Source organism: Carlito syrichta, unplaced genomic scaffold, assembly GCF_000164805.1.
Source record: "Carlito syrichta isolate Samal-C Ts95f unplaced genomic scaffold, Tarsius_syrichta-2.0.1 Scaffold302931, whole genome shotgun sequence".
Classification (NCBI taxonomy): Eukaryota; Metazoa; Chordata; class Mammalia; order Primates; family Tarsiidae; genus Carlito; species Carlito syrichta.
This window is the reverse complement of record NW_007247027.1, coordinates 250,039-269,912: the sequence shown is the minus strand read 5'-3', so window position 1 is coordinate 269,912 and position 19,874 is coordinate 250,039. Positions and strand designations below refer to the sequence as shown.

Below are 19,874 nucleotides of genomic sequence, written 5' to 3'. Positions count from 1 at the left end.
ATATATATATATATATATATTTACACATATGTAGTCATTTATTTCTTTTGGGCAACTGCTACCAACTGATTCTTAAATACATGTTGTCATATGCCTGCTAAAAAGGCTGTTTAACAACATCAGCATTCCCTAGATCTAGCGAAACATAACCTGTCGAATACAGGTTCATTGCAGTTATGATTCCTTGGCAGTTATCTGTCCTACTTCTGTGTCTATTTGCATTTTATGAACATTTTTACCTCTCTGTGTACCTTGAAATTGATTATAGTAGTAGCTATATATATGCAACTCAGGGTCAGAAGAGAAAATATGCCAGCCCTTTATGCTTCATGAAAGAGCAACCATTTAAATATATATGGCAAAATAAAATGTGTTTGACATTTTTTTTTCTTTTTGGACATGTCTTTGTAATAAAAGTGCTGTTTTATTAGGTTATAGAACACAGCCACGCAGTGAATTCCCTGCCATTTTTCACTACAGCGTCTCCCCTTTGCTCTTAGTTGCATTATCTTCAGATAATGTATTTTGTCTGAGATGGTCTGGTAGCATTTTAATACTAATGTGATTTCATCACACTGTAGGAAAAATGTATTGTCTGTATTTTAGAGGATGGAAAATTGTAAAACTAAAAATTTAGAATCAATATATCAATATTTTATTTTATCCTTGAATACGTGAAATTAAGGACATATTTAAACCTGATTCAATAGTGAATGGAGGTTCAGAATAAAATAGTACACCTCTAAGAGAGGAGGAAACTAGTAATTCAAAAAAGCATACTACTGCATCTGAATCATCTGTAAACACAAAAAGGAGAAAAAGCTAGGAAAAACTCATTCTGGATAGTTTTTCTTTTCTTATTAAAAGCAGCACTTTGTATGGGTAATACTGCTTTCATATACACAGTCCTTCAGTACCCACTAAACTTTTGGCTATCTTGACATGTTGTCACTCTGTCCCGACTCAGTATGAACTCTTATTAATTTGCAGAAAGTGTTAGCTTTCTATGTCTAACATATTATATGATAACCTAGAAGAGATTGAGAGGTCGCTTAAAATTCAGTTTACTCTATTGTCAACCCTGTATAATCATATCAGTGACCTCTGATTGAGCCTTATGTGGGGAAAAGCTATATATTTGTACTCAGTTTTTGACATTATAAATTTTTGTTGCTTTTTGTCAGCAGAAGATGAAAATGTTTAGTTTTCAGCTTATCCCATTATTTGCTTGCTCCTGCACATTTAAAAAAAATCACTATCAAATTAAGGAAATTATACCAGTATAGAAAGTATGTTTCTTCTCTCCCCACAAAAATAACTGGTGTTACTATTAGCTTGATGTGAGATCAGCTAAAGTAAGTAATATATGAAAAATACTATACTCAGACTGTGTTTATCAATTAAATACAACAATCTCCCTGACTTGAAAAATATTCAAAGACAGTAACATTAAGAAATACCTTTAAAGTCATCTTAACTCTGGTTTGTGCTAGATATAAATATCTTGTCTGTGAAATATAGTGATGTTTTCTCTGTTTTTGACTATCGTTTTTGCAGAATGTAGCAACAGTTCCTGACTAACAACGAGTGGAGAGCATAATACAATATTTACCATTTCACTGCTACATTGCATCAATATTTAATTGGCATTGCATATGTCGTTTGCTTTTACATTAGTGGTACTGAGAGCATGTTCAGAGAGAGATGTCTGCATACAGAGGAGTGTAAGGAAAAGTGACTGGCATATATCAGGTTAAAAAAAACTTGATAGGTTGATAGGAATTTGGGGAGTGAATTCAGCATAAAACCTTTAAGCTCCATTGAATCTATAGTCAAACAAAAGTCTCACCCGAGAAAATAACAGATCAAATAAAATTCACGTGTATAGTCATGTAGTTTATTGTTCCCACACATCTTAGAATATCTGCAGACTGCTCCTTTGTCCTTTCTTCTTAAAAATAAGATTTCAAAGCCAGGCGTTGATGGCGCACACGTGGAGTCCCAGCTACCCAGGAGGCTGATATGGACCAGCGATGCTCACGACCAGGAGTCTGAGGCTGTAATGCTCATGATGGTGCTTGCGAATAGCCACTGCACTCCAGCCTGGACAACATAGTGAGACCCCATCTGTCCAAATAATAAGTGAATTTTAAAAATAAGATTCCAAGCTTCTTGAATGACTTTAGTAATATAACACCTGCCAGAAAAGGGAATGACCATTCCTGTATCCATCCATCATTCCTCCAATGTTTATTTATTGAGTGACTGCTATGAGCCAGACTCTATGATAGAGACAGCAGTCATAATATATTCCTTACCCTCTTAGAGATTATATTCTTTTGGAGAATGCAAACACTGAAAAATTAATTACAATCATATTGACAGCTTAAAAAAGAAACTAGTAGAGTGCATAAAAGGCAGAACTTACTGAGTTCGAGAAAGGTTTTCCTGCCAAGACCTGAATAATAACTAGGATTATGTGTTTTGACAAATGCTGACATAGGGACAGATTCTAAGTGTTACCACATAAACCTCAACATGACCCCCAAAAAATCGATTTTCAGGAATGTTAAAACCAATATACTGTGATATAGTAAAGGAGAAATTTAGGTGTGTCTTAGGGGAAAAAAGTTTATGATATTTATTAGTTTTCATTGTTAGTTAAGCTAGAGCCCTGTGTTGCAGTTAACAACTAGAAATAGAAAGAAATGTTATGGTGGAAATTTTGGGTAACTAGATCTAAAATTGCCAGAAGAATGTATAACCTCTTTCTGTGTGTTTCTTTCTTCTAATTTTAGATAACAGACATATATGCTTTAAGAATTTTATTTATAGAGTATACCCAGAAGATAGTTTTTAAAACTGTTAAAGGAAAAGATATCTCTGGATTCTTTCCAAACAATCGTGAGCACTCTATTAATCTGTTATGACAAAATTAAACACACATATTTATGGTTGTGTGTATTTACTATATTTCAAAAGCTGTTTGGAGATAAAGGTTATTTTGCTCTGCATTTGATAATGAAAGAAGTCAGCCTGTCTAATTTCCGTTATTGAGTTGGACCTAAAAGGCCAAGGAATGTTCATTTGGGATCCTCCCATTGTGCATTTTGAGCACATTTTCATGATGAATCAAAGAACAATTTTATTTTTTTAGCTGAACATACTTCTGTATAATATGAAGATGTTTTCTGAGAAAATATTCCGTGTTTTGAATGACGAGAACTTCTAGTCTTTCCTTTACCTGTTAGTTATTCCTGGTGATTTATCCAGGCTTCCAAAAGAGGAATTAAAACTGCTCTCCTGGCGGCTTACCCATGAGTGAGCCGGACATGGCACTGGCCGGCTCTACTGGGATTGCCTTTTTTACCCTAGTACTTGAACCAGAGACCATCCTTCCATTTCCTCCTTCACTCGGGAACCCTTTCCTCAGTTCATCACTTCCAGTAGGCCTCCACAGAAGTCCCTGAGGAAGACTAAGCCTTTCACACTTTCCCAGGATGATGGAAGGATATCCAACACGACCTAGAAAATTGTTGCATGTGATTTCTAGAATATGTAGCCCTTGGCTCTGAGAGAAAATGATACTGTAATTTGAAGATTTCAGATTTATTTTGTTTTTCACATATGACTCATTTTAATTATTTCCAATATCAAAGTCAGCTTAATCCCATTCATCTAAAAAAAGAAAAAATATAAACAGGTTTAAAGAGACCTCATCTCTACAATAAATCAAAAATTAGCCGGGCATGGTAGCGCACACCTGTAGTTCCAGCAACTTGGAAGGCTGAGGCAGAAGGATCGCCAGAACCCAGCAGGTCGAGGCTGCGGTGGCCGGGAGCGGCCACTGCACTCCAGTCTGGGTGACAGAGTGAGACTCCAACTCAAAAAAAAAAAAAAGAAAAAAGAAATACTACAGCTTGGAGGAATATTTAATAAAATAATGAATGTGCACTGCAAAATGTAAGTGCTTAATTAATTTTAGCTGCTAGTATTATTATTCTTTATAACAACCTAGTAAATCAAACATTGTCCACAATTTTGAGAAAGAAAAGTCTTGGGACCAGAGAATCAGTGACTTGTCCATTCTTAGGGCCAGTACATATTTAAAAGGGGACCAAAATCCAGGTTGCTTAATCTTAACTCCACATCTTTTCCCCACTGTATTCTAGGGGATTATTCTCATGATACTTAAGAATTTACAGTGGTACATGGACAGAAGAATAAGTAACACTGAATGACAAAATGAAAAATTTATTCCATTTCAAAATCTTACTTTGTTGCATTTGATTATGTCATGAGGAAGGTCTCAGTAGATGTTAGCATGTCTCTGACGCCTGTCTTTAAAACTCCTTTTATGGAGAAAGAGTCATTTTGCTGGCAACAGTTTCTACATTTTCTTTTTTTTTTTGAGTTGGAGTCTCACTTCATCACCCAGTCTGGAGTGCAGTGGCACGCTCACGGCCACCCCAGCATCAACCTACTGGGCTCCAGCGATCCTTCCACCTCAGCCTTTCAAGTAGCAGGAACTACAGGCGTGCGCTACCACGCCTGGCTAATTTTTTGATTTATTGAAGAGATGAGGTCTCACCATGTTGCCCAGGCTGGTCTTGAACCTGCAGACTCAGTCAATCCTCTCACCTCAGCTTCCCAAAGTGCTGGGATTACAGGCTTGAGCCACCACTCCCGGCCATTACTTAGGTTTTAATAACATTGTTTACTGTTCACACTATAGTCTTACTGTCTTCTTATTTATAGAGGTACTAGTTTTTTCTTTAAAGTGATATAAAATTTTCTTTTAAAATAAATGTATTAAAAATTTTAAGTCAGTCACTTCATAAGAAAAAAGTGAAATAAATATATAAATGGAAAGTGTTTTCATAAAATAATATCATAGAAGGTTTACAATTATATTATAAAGGTGATAAGCGTATTTTTTTTTAAATATGTGATTCACTGCTGAGGAAAGTGAAAATCCATTAGGTCTTTTCCACTGGGATTCTTCATTTGATTCTAGACCTTTAATCTTTTTGTTAACTACAGTTCTAGTTTTAGCAAGCTAACCGCATGGTAAGCTAGTGAACCTATGTGAGTTACGTAGACTCCATATTTAAAACCTAACCACATTAGTCATTTCAAATAATCACAACTTTTATCGCGTGCTATTTTTAGAGTAATTATATTTTTAGATGCTTTTTTTACTTCTTCGAAGAAATTCTCCATGATCTTAGAAAAGATTCACATATAGGGAAGCAATGCATGTTTAAAGTGGGAAAGTGGGTCGTTTATTTTTAGGAAAGGAGACAGACCACCAAATACAGAAGCGGGCTGGCAGTATGCGCAAGTCTCCCTGGGATCACAGACTGCAACTTCCTCTGCATTTTGCTTTGAAATACATTTCCACAAATGCCCTGTAAATACTCATTAGTAGTTAAATTAATAATACTAAGGGAAATGGCTCTCCAAGTGATCCCAGATTAACGGGGAACAAATGGAGAGCAGGCTTCTTAAGGACTTTTTCCTGCCCTGGTGAGGAGCAAGATGAGATGGTCGGGGGAGACTGGTGTGACCTGTCAGAGGGACAGTTTCCACCTGCCACCGGGATCCGGATGCAGTGAGTGTATCCCACAGTCTCTGCCTTTTATGTGCATCAGAACTTGGTAAGGTGGATACTCACTGCATTATTGTTGATTGAATGATGAACAGCAAATCTCGTCAGTTGGTAGTGCCTAAATTCCTAAAACATCGCTGATTTTGTTTAAAGTTTCTACTTGACAACCTCAAACACATACATACACACACACACTCACAGATCACATTATGTCTCTCCGGTGTAACCTCTTCGAGGAGCAGGGGACTATTGTGACGGGGCTCTTTTTCTGGATTTTGCCATATTTTAAATGCCAACATTCCTCTGAGAATCTCCATATTCTAATCATTATATCTTTTAATAATGGTGATTACTGTGTCTTATAGTTTCAAAGAATGGTAATTTTCAGATTCCACATTCTACTATTTTTTTAAAGGTTAAACAAGCCCCAGAATAGTTCCATGCTTAAGTCATTAACATACATAAACATTTGTTACATAAAAGCGGTATGTAGTTCTATTATGGAAGAAAATCCAGATGAAAACTGAGTCAGAACTACAAGCCTTTGAATAATGAGACAGATCCATGGGATTTCAACAGCAAAGCTGCTAATAGCTGTCACTAATGAATCCTCTGCTACATACATTTCATGATAACAGCAAGCTCAGTATTTTGGCAAGCAGGGAATAGTCTACAAATCATGTAAATTATTTCATTCTGCATTCTGAATGTTCTTGAAGTAGGTCCTCTTACCATTTTCTTCAATGTTGACAACTGTTACCTCAGATATTCTCTGGCTTATTGGGGATGACTGGCCCCTTTGGACAGCTGGTCGTGATGGTTAACACTTTGTTCTTTCCATTACCTTGGAGAATTAATGCTTCTTTCATTCAGAGAACAGACCCTGGAAACAAGAGAGAACTAATGGAACATTAGGAAAACAGTCTGTTTTAGAATTCTAACTTAATTATCTCAGTGACAGAAGCAACAGCTTGATTTTCATAAGCCTTTGTCAGCTTCAGCATTGGCTGTCAGAGGGCAGCTGGATTTACCATTTCCTAAGCAGTGTCTATAGATGTCTTGCAGTGCATCTACGTAATTCTAGAAAGAGTGCAATGAAATCTAAAAGTCGCATTTTTAAATATGATCAATTCTCAAAAGAATATAAATCAAATATTCTGGCAGAAACAAACCCACAAGGCTAAGTCACTATGTATTCTCATCAAGACATTTTGGTAGCCAATGATTCTATTTTCCCATTAATGATATTTTGCCAAGAATGGATGGGAAGGACAAAAAGCATAAAAATAGAAAATATTGGCAGTCATTCTTTACCCTCCCCCAATCCTGTTAGTCCATAAAGTCTATGATTTCAGAGTGTTATCTTAATTCAAAGAGGAACTCACTGCATCAAGCATTAGTCCCTTTGAATATCAAAATATCCTATAGTTGACAAAGACAAGAATTCTCTTTTCCATAAAGACAACTAGAGTGAATATTAATATGAAAGCTTTCAAAGGAAATACTGATTTTAAAACAATCCTATTTTGGTCAGCATGGTATAGACTGTTGAAAACATTTTCGCCTTAAAAGTTAAGACAAATAATAATGGATTAGAATGCCAAAATATTGCCTCACACATTCTGTCAGCTTGTATACGAACACAGCAGGAAATCCAAAACAAAAGCTAATTTATGGAAAACTATGTATTCCTAATGACCGTTTAGACCAGTAGGGATCCAAGTTACAAACTGTAATCTTTACATGAGATTTTTTCATTTTACATTAAAAACTTGATTGCACTCTGGAAGCATGTATCAAATCAAAGCATTGCCCTATGTTTAAGAGTTTTTTTTCTATTTTTTTCTGTAAATTCTAATTATTTCACATATGCATCAAATATATTTATGTATTCATGAAATTGATACATAAAATGGAAAATTTTTTGCGTTCAAAACCCAAGATACCCAAAGAATATTATGTATAAAATGGTAGTTTGATCCTATGCAGTGTAGTTTTCGAAATTAAAATCAAAAGAACAACACCGGTATTCTAATATGTTGATATCTTTTTGACGCCAGATATTTTTTTGTATGCTCAGTAATTTAGCCTAATATTTATATTTCAAAATACACTGACAAATTATAGACTATAAATCTGGAAGAGACCTTAGAGATCATCTAGTACAAACCCTTCAGAGTTTTGAGAAATCCAAGCCTCAGAGAGGCCCAGTAACTTGCCAGAGTTCTGCAACTGGTTAGAGCCAGACTGGGACTTGGTTTTATTTCAATATAAACAAAATGCTCCACAAGGTGCCACAGACAATCTGTGCTGAAAGCAGTGCACTTACCTATCAAAGGTCAGGTTCTGATTTTATTTTCCTGCAACTTCTGATAACACATTCCTAATGAATCTCCCTTAGAAAGATGCCTTTGGGGAAGGTGTGCCATGGTGTGTGTGAGGCGAATAACGAGAAAGGGAAACTCTAGATCTTAGCTTGCTCAGGTGAACTATCAAGGTATTTTCAGGATGTTTTTAGAGTCCGTTTTTCAAACCAGATTCTAGTTCGTATGTTATCTCATACTCTTTGTCTTTGTGAGAATGTTCACTTGATCTTGTACCATTAGACAGCATTTAACCAGTCCTGGCAGGTCTGCCAAGCACTCTGCTCTGTGTTGCCAGAAGCTCAGAGTGCGCTCCTCAGGGTTCTGGTGGCACGAGTCTCCTTCAGGTTACTGATGGCTGGGTGCTTACTTCTGAGTTCCCTTCACAACATCCCCTGTAATTTGCTTCAAGGTTCTGGCATTTGCTGGACTATGTCACCAGCTGTCACCAACCCTCCTTCCTATCCGTTTTTGGCAGGATCTGGGAACTCAGCCGTGCCAGTAGAAATAATAGTAGCTGTGGTAACAATTTCAGTGGCTTGGTCCCCAGAGACAAGATCAAAATTTGGCACCTCTTTTCTCAACATGGTGCTAAAAATGGCACTGATTTTGCTACTTGGTGGTATGTAATTTTCTTTAATTACACATTTTTGGTTTCAAGTGTTTCACATGCTGGCTTTCAAGTGTCAAACCAACATACTGGTCAGGAACAATGGCATGCCTCCTTTTTTATGGGAAGAGGTGAAATAACTATAATATGATGGACTCTGTTCATCTGTAACCTTGAAAAATAAAAATAATGCATACTGTCATGTCTCTCATTTTTAAATGGTCTTTGAGTCTGAAAAAAAAATTCTTCACAAAGTTTTACTGGCAGCTTTTTTACTAACATTGTTCCAAATTTTTTCGGTTATGAAGTTTTTAAAATCAATTACTGGAAAACGCTACAGCAAAAAATGAAGTCATTATAGAATAAATGTTTTTGAATTGCATAAGAAATATCTTAATTTTCAACATCTTATAATTGGCCATGGTCCATGACCACCACAGGACAACCTAAAAAGAATAGTCCAGAATAGACCACTTGGCTGTTAGTAGCACAGCTTTCAATAGTGATCAGTGGCTTAACATCCATGTAAGTCATTCCTAGAGTTGATGTTACTATAATTTTTTTATTTGTTGACTTCAGTGATAGTATAAAAAGTATACTCATTAATTTTATAGATGATAGATGTCAGATATTGTAACTAATTTAAAAGGAGTGTCTAGCCGGGCTCGGTGGCTCAGCCTGTAATCCTGCGCCTTGGGAGGCTGAGGTGAGTGGATTGCCTGAGCCCGTGGGTTCGAGACCCGCCTGGGCAGCGAGACCTCATCTCTACAATAAATCAAAAAATCAGCCAGGCGTGGTAGCGCATGACTGTAATTCTGGCTACTGGGAAGGCTGAGGCGGAAGGATCGCCGGAGCCCAGCAGGTCGAGGCTGCGGTGGCCGGGAGCGTCCACTGCACTCCAGTCTGAGTAACAGAGTGAGACTCCAACTCAAAAAATAAAAAAATAAAAAAAGGAGTGTCTGACCAGGAATCATCTTGGAAACCTCTATTGTCTTGCCCTGAGAAGAAGGAAAAAATTATGCCTATCCTCATAAGGCTCCTTTTGCCTATTAACGGTCTAAGATCTTCTGTTATTTTGCCACCACTGCTTCCCATGGATCAGTTTTTAACACCAGGGGTCCAAGAGGCCTCCAAGATCAACTCTAAGCAAAATATTGAAAAAGCTGAAACATATATTCAACTTTTCCTTTAGCTGTCCTCTCCCATTTTCCCATAGCTAAAATTCTGTATGTGTATTTTTTCTTCCCTCATTCTTCTTTCTCCCATGGAATTTCCTGTTTGGACCCCTCAACTGCAAAGATCTATTTCTTCTTCCCTTAACAACCCCCACTGCTTACACATCAGAAGTAAAAAAAAATTATTAAAATATAGGCAGAATGTTTTAAGTCAAATGATACAAAGTGCCCTGGCAAGACAGAATAGTTATTAATTCCAGGAAGATTTCATAAAGAAATGTCATTTGATCTAAACGTTAAGGTGTTGGTAAAATTTCTTTGGGTAGAGGTTGGGGGAAGCATCCAAGAAACGAGAAATTGTAGGAAAAAGGTGTGGAAACAGGAACATGAAGGGCATGATTTAAGTGGTAGATAAACAAATATGGATCACTCATGGGACCATATTGAGAGGCGGTAGTAAAAGATACATTAATGATCACCTGTAAGGAGACCTGTATCACATTATAACAGATATTCTTTGGGAGGACAACTGACACCTAGGTATAGAATGGATTGCAAAGCAGACAGGGAAACTAATTAGAAGTTGTGAGGTCCTCTTTCAAGCTGGAATTCCACAGATAATGCCTAAAACTGAAAGAGTGGAAAAAAACATTAAAATGTGATTCAGACATAAGGAGGGAAAACACTAAAAGAATCAGCCCAAAGCATCAAAAATGGTCTTGTCTAAAGAGTGGAAAAATGAGATCAGTGGGTGAGGACTGCAACTTTGCATAATAAGCTTTGTAAAGCTGTTTGCATTTATAACTTGGAAGAAATAAAAATTAAATTTGAAAAAAACTTGAAACAAGAGCCTAGACTAGGGGAGTGATGCCAAAAACAAGACAAATGCAGTTAGATGAGGTTATCGCTGGACCAAGCAACTGACTGGATGAAAAGGTAAGGGCGGAAGAAAAGTTAAAGATTCAAGGTTTGCAGTTTGATGACCAGTAATGTTAGCTAACATCTATTGAGTATTGCTACAAATCTGAGGTCTATTTCTCATCTTCATTTAACTTTATAGCAAGTTAATGAAAGAAGCACTCTTATAATTTCTGTTTAATAGGCAAGAAAGCTGAACATTTCAGAGGTTCAGTAATTGCCTAAGGCCACACAGTGATCGATAGAACCGTGATTCAACCCAGAGCTGTCTGACTTCACTGCCCAGGCTAAAGTGATGTCATGAACAGAGAAAGGAAACACAGTAAGCAAAACAGTTATGAGAATACAGGCAATTTATGTTGTCTTTAGTAAAGTTGAAGTACCATGGGATTTCAAGGTATATCTAGTAGAAAATGTAAAGTTTGAAGTGTAGGTCAGTCTTAGAGGTACATATTTGAAATTTATCTATCCCCATGGAATTGCACATAGATGTCATAAAAGCAGTTGAGATTAAAGTGAGGTCAAAGAAGTACTTTGATGAATGTCTGCATTTAGAGGGATGCATACAGGAAGGAGGTGTGTAAGTCAGGAAGGGTTAGGTTATGAAATGGTGGAAGCAACCCTAAAAATCTCAGTGGCAACCAGGCTCGGTGGCTCAGCCTGTAACCTCATGCTTTGGGAGGCTGAGGTGAGTGGATGGCCTGAGTCCGTGGCTTCGAGACCCACCTGGGCAACTTGGTGAGACCTCATCTCTACAACAAATCAAAAAATTAGTCGGGTGTGGTAGTGTGCACCTGTAGTTCCAGCTGCTTGGAAAGCTGAGGCGGAAGGATCGCTGGAGCCCAGCAGGTCAAGGCTGCGGTGGCCGGGAGTGGCCACTGCACTCCAGTCTGGGCGACCGAGTGAGACTCCAACTCAAAACAAAAAACAAAAAAAACCTCAGTGGCTATATTCATTGCTAATTGTAGTATAGCAAATTACCCTCAAACTTAGTAGCTTTTAACAGCAAACATTTATCTCAAGTTTATGTGGATCATAAATCTGGGACCAATTTAGCTGGGTGCCTCTGCCTAATGTTTTCAAGGTTGCAGTCAGAATGTAGGCTATGGCTGCTATCTCATCTGAAGGCTCAAGTGGTGCTGGAGAATCTGCTTCCAAGCTCATCCATGTGGTTTTTGGCAGGTTTCAGTTTCTTACCACATGGGCTTCTCTGGGGGCTGCCTCATGATATGACAGCTGGTTTTCCCCATGGAAAGCAGTCCAAGAAAGAGATCAAACCAAAATGGAAACTGAAGTCATTTGGGTTTAAGCTCTGGAGAGATATTTCATTGTTTCTGCCATATGCTTTCCATTACACACTAGTCACTTTATCAAGCCCACACTCAAGGGGTCCGGGGGAGTTATACAAGGATGTGGATACCAGGAGGCATCTTAGGGCCATCTTAGAAGTTACCTACTACAATAAACATGATGATTTATCTCTTGCTTCAGCTATATGTGCAGTGTGGTTCTTGCTAAGAAGGTTCTGCTCACACAAGGACCTAGACTAACAGAAACATTACTCAGTGACTCTGCTACTTCCGTGAAACCTGCATGGAATGCAACAGATTACATTTTGGTTCTTAAAGTTTCCTCCCAGAAGAAAGATCTACTACTTCTTCCCACATTTCATTGTCCAAAGAAAAGTTATAATGCTTCATAGAGTCAGAGAAGAGTAACTCTAATATATGTCCAAGAGAACGGGATTACTGGTGAATTACCTTTATAACTTCCACTTACGGATTTTAGGGAGAACAACTGTGGAACAGCAGTCAGAGAGCCAGAAAGAGAACCCAGAGAATTATCCAAGGAGGATAAAGTATCAGAGATGGATGGCCAATACAGCCAAATACTATGGAAATCCAAGCAGGTTGAATAGTGGAAAGAAGCTACTGGATGTGGCAATTCGAGAGATTCCTGTATCCCTTGAGAGAGAAGTTTTAGTACAACAATGATGAACATAAAGGGAGGAGAAAATACAAAGGATGTGTTGAGGAAGTATCAACAATATTGTGGTCTCTTCTTTTGAGATACATGGTTAGTAATGGAAGGAGAGGAATAAGATAATAATTAAGGAAATCAGAATTAAGAGATCCTTTAAAATCCTAATTCTCGAATCGAGCATGGCATTTATACCCTCCCTCAAAGTTCTGTGTGATGTGCACACTTTGATGATGTTGCTTTTAATGTCTCCAAACACAGAGCCCTTCAGTGTACAGTCAACCACAGTCTGGTGCTGGTCACTCCATGCCATCCGGGTTAAGTTGCTCACTCTGAGTCGGAGCCATATTTCCTATCTTAGCTGCAAGGATTCCCTGCAGGGTGACAAGTCGTATTAGGTTGTTTTTTAATTGTGGTAAGAAATATATAACAGAAAAGTCACCATCTTAATTATTTTTAAGGGTACAGTTCAGTAGTTTACATTGTTGTGCAACAGACCTACAGAACTTTTTTATTTTTAGACGGTTGATTAGGCATTGCATGGATTTGTTTTGTTTTTTCTTTACCTTTTTCTTCTTTTTTTTTAGATTCAGGTATACATGTGCAGGTTTGTTACATGGGTTTATTGCATGACAGTGAGGTTTGGGCTTCTATTTAATAGTGAACCCAAAAAGGGAACTTGGTACCCAGTAGCTGTTGTTCAGCCCATTCTTCCCTCACCCTTTCTCCTCTTCCCCAATGTTTGTTGCTCTCTTCTTAATGTCTGTGTATATGTCTGTGTTCAGCTGCCACTTACAAATGAGAATATGCAGGATTTGCTTTTATGTTTCTTATTAATTGACTTAGAATGAGGGTCTCCAGCTGCATCCATGTTGCTGCAAAGGACATAATTTCGTTGTTTTTTATGGCTGTATAGTATTCCATGGTGTAAAACATTTTCCTTATCCAATCCACGGTTGATGGACACCTAGGTTGGTTTTATGTCTTTGCTGATGTGAATAATGCTGCAGTAAACATAGGAGCGCAAGTATATTTTTAGTAGAACAATTTATGCTCCTTTGGTTATTTGCCCAGTAGTGGGATTGCTGGGTCAAGTGGTAATTCTCTTTATTGTATAGAATTTTTTTTTTTAATAAATAGGAATTTATTAGGAAATAGGAAAGCCCCCAGCAGCGTGAGGGTTCCCAAAAGAGGGTTGCCCTATTTATAGTATAGAACTTTTTTTATAGTGCGGAACTAAAACCCATTAAATCATAACTCCCTATTTCTCCCTACCCCCAGCCCCTGATAACCACTATTCTACTTTATGTTTCTATGAATTTGGCTATTTTAAATAGTTCATAGAACTGGAATCATACAGTATTTGTCTTTTCGTGACTGGCTTATTTCATTGAAGAAAATGCCACCAAGTTTCATCAACACTGTGACATGTGATGGGAATTCCTTTTGAAGGTTGAATAGTATTCCAATATATTTGTTTATTTCCATTGATGGATACCTGGGGTGCGTCCACCTCTCGACAATTGTGAGTCGTGCTGGTATAAACATGGGTTCTCAAATTTCTCCTCAAGACCTAAGAGTTATTTTGCATATATGGCCAGACATGGGATTGCTGGATCACATGACAGCTCTCTATTTAGTATTTTGAGGAATCCCATACTGTTTTCCATAGTGGTCACAACTTTTTACAATCGCAGCAACAATGCACAAGGGTTTCAATTTCCCCACATCCATGCCAAGACAAATAATGCTTTTAAACTACAAATCAATGTGGGAGGGTCCTGGACTGACCGTCATTGACACAAATGTATGAATTTGTTTACTTGTATTGCTTTTCTCCTGAAAGTGTGCACTTCCTGAGAATCGCACTGAAGGAAACCTTTCCTCATGCTCCCCTTTTCCTCCCACCACCCGATGTAGTCACGTATTCTTCCATACAGTGTCTTTACTGAGTGTGTGCATTTATTCTAATTATCTCCTGGGGCTATAGCCAAGACCGTCATCCTTGCCTCACTGGCAGCCTTATGGGAAGGAAAAGCCTTGTAGAGAAAAGTACTGGTAGGGAGAGTTTAGACAGGGTAAGACACACATTCTTTAGCTATGCTATATGTTAGATGGATTGTTTATGTGGGTATAATATACATTTAGAAAAGCATGTAGATCATAGGTGAACACACCAGTGGAACCATCTTCCATATAGAACATCCAGCTCTCCAGACGACACCCCCCACCACCCCACCCATGATCTCTCTCAAACATGACCTGGCCCTTCTTAGAGGTAATCATTGCATTGATTTGTATGCCTCCCAGTTGATTTTATCTGTCTTTTTACTTGATACACATGAACTTATACAGTATTCGCTTTTTTGTGAGACTGGGTTCTTCTGCTCAATATTATGTTTGTGAGACTCATCCATATTGTTGCACCTGGCAGTGGTTCATCGTGTACATTGCTGTATACCATTCCATTGTACATCTGTACTGTAACTTGTTTACCCATTCTACTGCTGTCAGATGTTTGGGTTGTTTCCAGTTTGGGGCTATTACAAATAATACTTCTGTGAACATTCTTGCTCATGCCTTTTGTTGCTATGTGTATACATATTCCTATGGGATATGTAGATAGACTTTTATAGATGAACTGGGGACTGAACCACCATTTCTAAGATGTTTAATAGGAGAAAATGCACTTCAATTCCAGACAATCAAATTAATCTTGCAAAATCCAACCATTTGGAGTTAGTAAAAATCTTGTATTTAGAAGTCAGGTTTAACATATGAACAACTTCTGATTATATTTGCCATAGTAAAAAAAAATAGATAACAATTTATATTAAAGTTTTAGAAGTGTATTTAATGTGGATGCACAGTTTGATTCAGGACATTTCAGATAAGCAGGAAACAGCAGAGTGTGGAGTAAGGATTCCTAGGGTAGGGTCAAGAGAGCTGGAATTATGAGTCTTCTTTATACACTAACTTTTGAAGATTTAGTTTTTGATCCCTGGCATACACTACATTACTAGAATATAATAGACATCAAAATATTTTAAAATGTGAAAAACACACTGATATGTTTATTTATTTGTTTGTTTATTCATATTTGTATATCTGATACATAGTATTACTGGCATATACAGATACCATTCTCCCTTGGATAACATTTTAGATGTGAATCCAGAACCCTCCTCCATGAAAATCACCCAGGAATACATGGAAATGACAATATAAAACTGTAAACCTGATACCAGAAGTAAGACTTTTTAAAGATTAAATCTATATGAATGCTACTTTCATAACTTTAAAATTCACAAGTATAGTGTTTACTTGTAATTTTTAAATTGTTCTTTTTAAGACTCTTAGAGTTAGGCAAAATACTCTGTACTTAATTTCATCATCATAATACCGTAAAAATTAATTTTTTAGACAGTATAGCAGAAAAGTACTTGTGTCAAGAACAGTGCCCAGGACACACAGATGCTACCTGTGGTATCTCTGCTCCGCTCCCCCCCCCCCCCATACTGCCTCCTCCTTCAGATTCCTAGATGTAGGAGAGAAGCATTTTCTGTAGCCCTTGGTCCTCACTGAAGTTGCATTTCACTTCCTCCTCTATGGATTTTTTTCACATTGGTAGAATAGAGAGCTGTGTAGTGAGCTGCCTTTTGTCATTGGAAGGTTTGAGTTAAGGTAAGAGTCCACTGCTTACCTACTTGGAACCTCAAACTCTCAAAAAACCTCCATTTTCTCAGATTCAAAATGTTTTAAAAAGTAATAATAACTGTTCGGTGCAATCTTTGTGAAGAGTAAATGAGATCATGCCAAGGAAGTCCTAGTACAATGTCTGACGCGTAGTGCTTGTTCAGTGAATACTTTTGAACACATAGTGCATCATGATGGTCTAACACCAGCACAAGGGACACTCTCTCTGTGGCTGAGAACACCTGTTATTGCTCCTTACCTGAGCTACACCCACAGAGGGGAGAGGGTCTCAGAAAGGCGCAGAGTCCCCTCCTGCTTCTTGCCCCTCTCCTGACACCCTCCATTGGGACATGCACACATGGATAGATTGTGCCATCCATGAAAAGTGGCAGCGAATGCCTTTCCATGGTTCAATTCTGTTTCCTAACTCAGGTATTGGAGGATTGAGCTCATCCATCTTTATTTTCAGATGTTTTTTATTTAGCTAATTTTTCCTTCATTTTTCTGCCGAGATATCCCATGCAGTTTTGATATACCACTCTTCAGTAATTCCTGTAATGTTCTTGAGTTTTATGAGTTTGCGGCCTGCCTGTCTCTAATTTTAGGGAGTCAATTCCATGAACCCCCTGCATTTGTGTAAACATCTTAAGTTATACATAATGAGTGTCAAGAGCATCACTAAATACCAAACACCAACAATTTCAAAGTAGATAATATTCTAAGACCAAACAACTTGTTGGTTTCTGTTTTCAGTGCAGTATTTTAAAAGATATAAAATTTTGGATATGCTTCTTATTATACAGCATCTTAAGTAGAACCAGAATCTCAGTTTATTGAGATTTTCTATAATAAAAAATGTATATATAGTAAAGCAGTTACCCGTCTGGCAAAAAATAAAATAGCTCTTCCAACACAAACATCACATCACTTTTGAACATTTGACATCTGGGCATAATCCCATGGGTTACCTCTACTCTTCAAAGTCTATTAAAACCAATAATATGAGCAAATCTATCATTCAAGGAGACTTTTTATGTTAAAAGATTACAATGATGATAAATTGTTTTGTGTGGAAACTTTGACCCTACTGGAATATTTATTGCTGCTTTGCATATCTGTCAAACCTTTTGCTATCTCCGATTATTTTGTTCAAAAATTGCTGAAGTATCTGAAACTCTGAAAAATGTATGAAGTGATAAATGTTTAGAAAGCTCCTGACATTTTGCCACTCAAATACTACATAATTTAATGCAAAATGACATAGGAAGTTATAGTTCTTTATAAGATGACAACTTATAAATTCAAGAATTCTATAACCTGTATCTTAATCCATGAAAATCAGAGTTTAAAAGGAATTGCAGGCAGATTGTAATTCAATCAGAGAGTGTGAGTATTTTCATCTATTAAAAATATATAAGATAAATGTGGCTATCTATGTTTAGTGTCTTTCTTATTATAGCATGCTTTTATATCAGTTATTATTAACAAAAGAATGTGGCACTAATAATAGAATGTCCTAAAACTATTGAATTTTTTTTAAACTCTGTCAGTTATATATAGTAATAGTGGACTTTCACTTTTCATGCAGCATTACACAAAATGAACTAATGGTTAATATGCTCTCCAATCCTAACTATTTATTTGTTTTATGCTTATTAACGTTTCCTTTATTTTTATCCACAACAGTGTTTTCTTAGACTTTAAGAGTCTCGGAAAATACAAGTATTCCTAACTTTATCTGACAGATACTGCGACCTGCTAGATATCAGGCACTGCATCCCTGTACATATTTGCATCTCATAAGTGAAGTACAAAAGTGAACCAAAAGAGTCTTGGGAAAAAACACCCCAATACGGATAGGCTTCCTCAAGAAGCTGACACCTGCCATCTGAGCGAGGCACAGTTATTTCACTGTGGGCAAGAGGCATTAGAGGCAGGAGAGATAATTTGTATGGAGAAGCACCACGATCTAGTCACATGACCCAAATAGCTCAGTAATCTGGACTCTAGACTACCTAAAGCACCTTTATAGGAAGAGCTGTCTTGCTTTGTGCCAGTTCTCCTTCATGTACCCTGTCTAGAATCATTGCAGCAATGAAATAAGGTAGTTTTAACAAGCTTCTGTTTTTTAAATAAACCTTACATCTAACAATATTACATTAATGCCCAAGACTAAATGCTGAATTAAGAATTAAACCACAATCTAACTGCATCCAAACCTCCTGCGCCAATTTAATTTTGTTCCTGCATATATTAGACATTAAGGGCTTTTTGACAATGGTAGTAATCATACTGCTTCTCATAATGCTTTTTATACACTTAGGACTTGTTCCATTTCTCTGGTGTAGTCTAATGTTAGTGATTTAAATAATGTCAAAAAATGTCCCAAAAAGTTCTCTTTCATCGTACAGTACTATAACCATTGCTGAGTTTTCCTGTTGCTATTTAGCCTTCCTAAGGGATTAGTTCTTAAACTATAGTCTGTGATGTACAAATAAATGTTTAGAAAGTGTTAATGGTTAATACGACAGGGACATATTTTTCTAAATGTTTTAGATAAATCAGGAAAAATTAAAAACAATATAATAAAACTTTAAATTACATTTATAATTTAAAACGTATAAGCTTATGTTTATGTAGCCTCCTAGTTGTATGTTTGCTAAATATTTTAAACAAAGAAAATGAGTAAACACATTTATAACATTTTAGTAAATTTATAAATCACTCATAAATTTATAAAATCATCATACGCATGAAATTATCTGGCACATATGCATGCTTATTAATCTGCACTATTGTTGAATTATATGTCATAAATCAAAGGGCCTCATCCTAAATTTGGAATATTCAAATTTTATTACATAGTATATATTGAAATCCATTCTGGTTGTTTCATATACCAACACATCTGTGAGACAAATTTTTGCTTTTGGCTTAACCTAAAGATGTAGCATCATGTCTCTTGGGAACCATTAGGTGTTGCCACAAAGTATTATAAATTTGGAAGTGACCTGTGGTCAAATAAGGTTGGCAAATGCTGCTGCAGAGTGTTTCAGCAGTGATTTAAATGATGGTGAAAAGTAGAACTCAGAGGAATGCGAGCACATAACGCTTCACTCGTAAGAGTTTTCTGGTACCAATTAACTGAGTCACATCAGATCATTAGTAAAGCTGCCATATCGCACTGCATTGCTATGTAAATTAAACTTGCTGGAGAACCCTTTGTTTTCTAACTTTTGTTGTGCAGTTCTCCCTGGTATTTCAGAAAATGAAAGTTTTGTCTTTACACACAACACTTGCGATAACTGTGCTTACCATTTACTGTTGTCACTGAAGGCAGCAGCCCTTTAAAGGACCTGTGTTCTTTCCCCCAGCAATGCATCTCTTTGGCCTCAACTGGCAGCTACAGCAGACTGAAAATGACACATTTGAGAATGGAAAAGTGAACTCTGATACCATGCCAACCAACACTGTGTCATTACCTTCTGGCGACAATGGTAAGAGAAAGAATTGTGTATCCT

The 19,874-nt window shown here is 37.1% G+C and overlaps 1 protein-coding gene across 1 annotated transcript in view; it reads left to right on the top strand.

Annotated features, from left to right (window-relative positions):
• TENM3 (teneurin transmembrane protein 3) overlaps positions 1-19,874 on the top strand; it is a 207,118-nt gene that overhangs the window by 34,507 nt on the left and 152,737 nt on the right. The window contains exon 3 of the mRNA XM_021711937.1: positions 19,728-19,850. Within this exon, the coding sequence (XP_021567612.1) occupies positions 19,728-19,850 (123 nt within the window). The remainder of the gene's footprint in view (positions 1-19,727; positions 19,851-19,874) is intronic.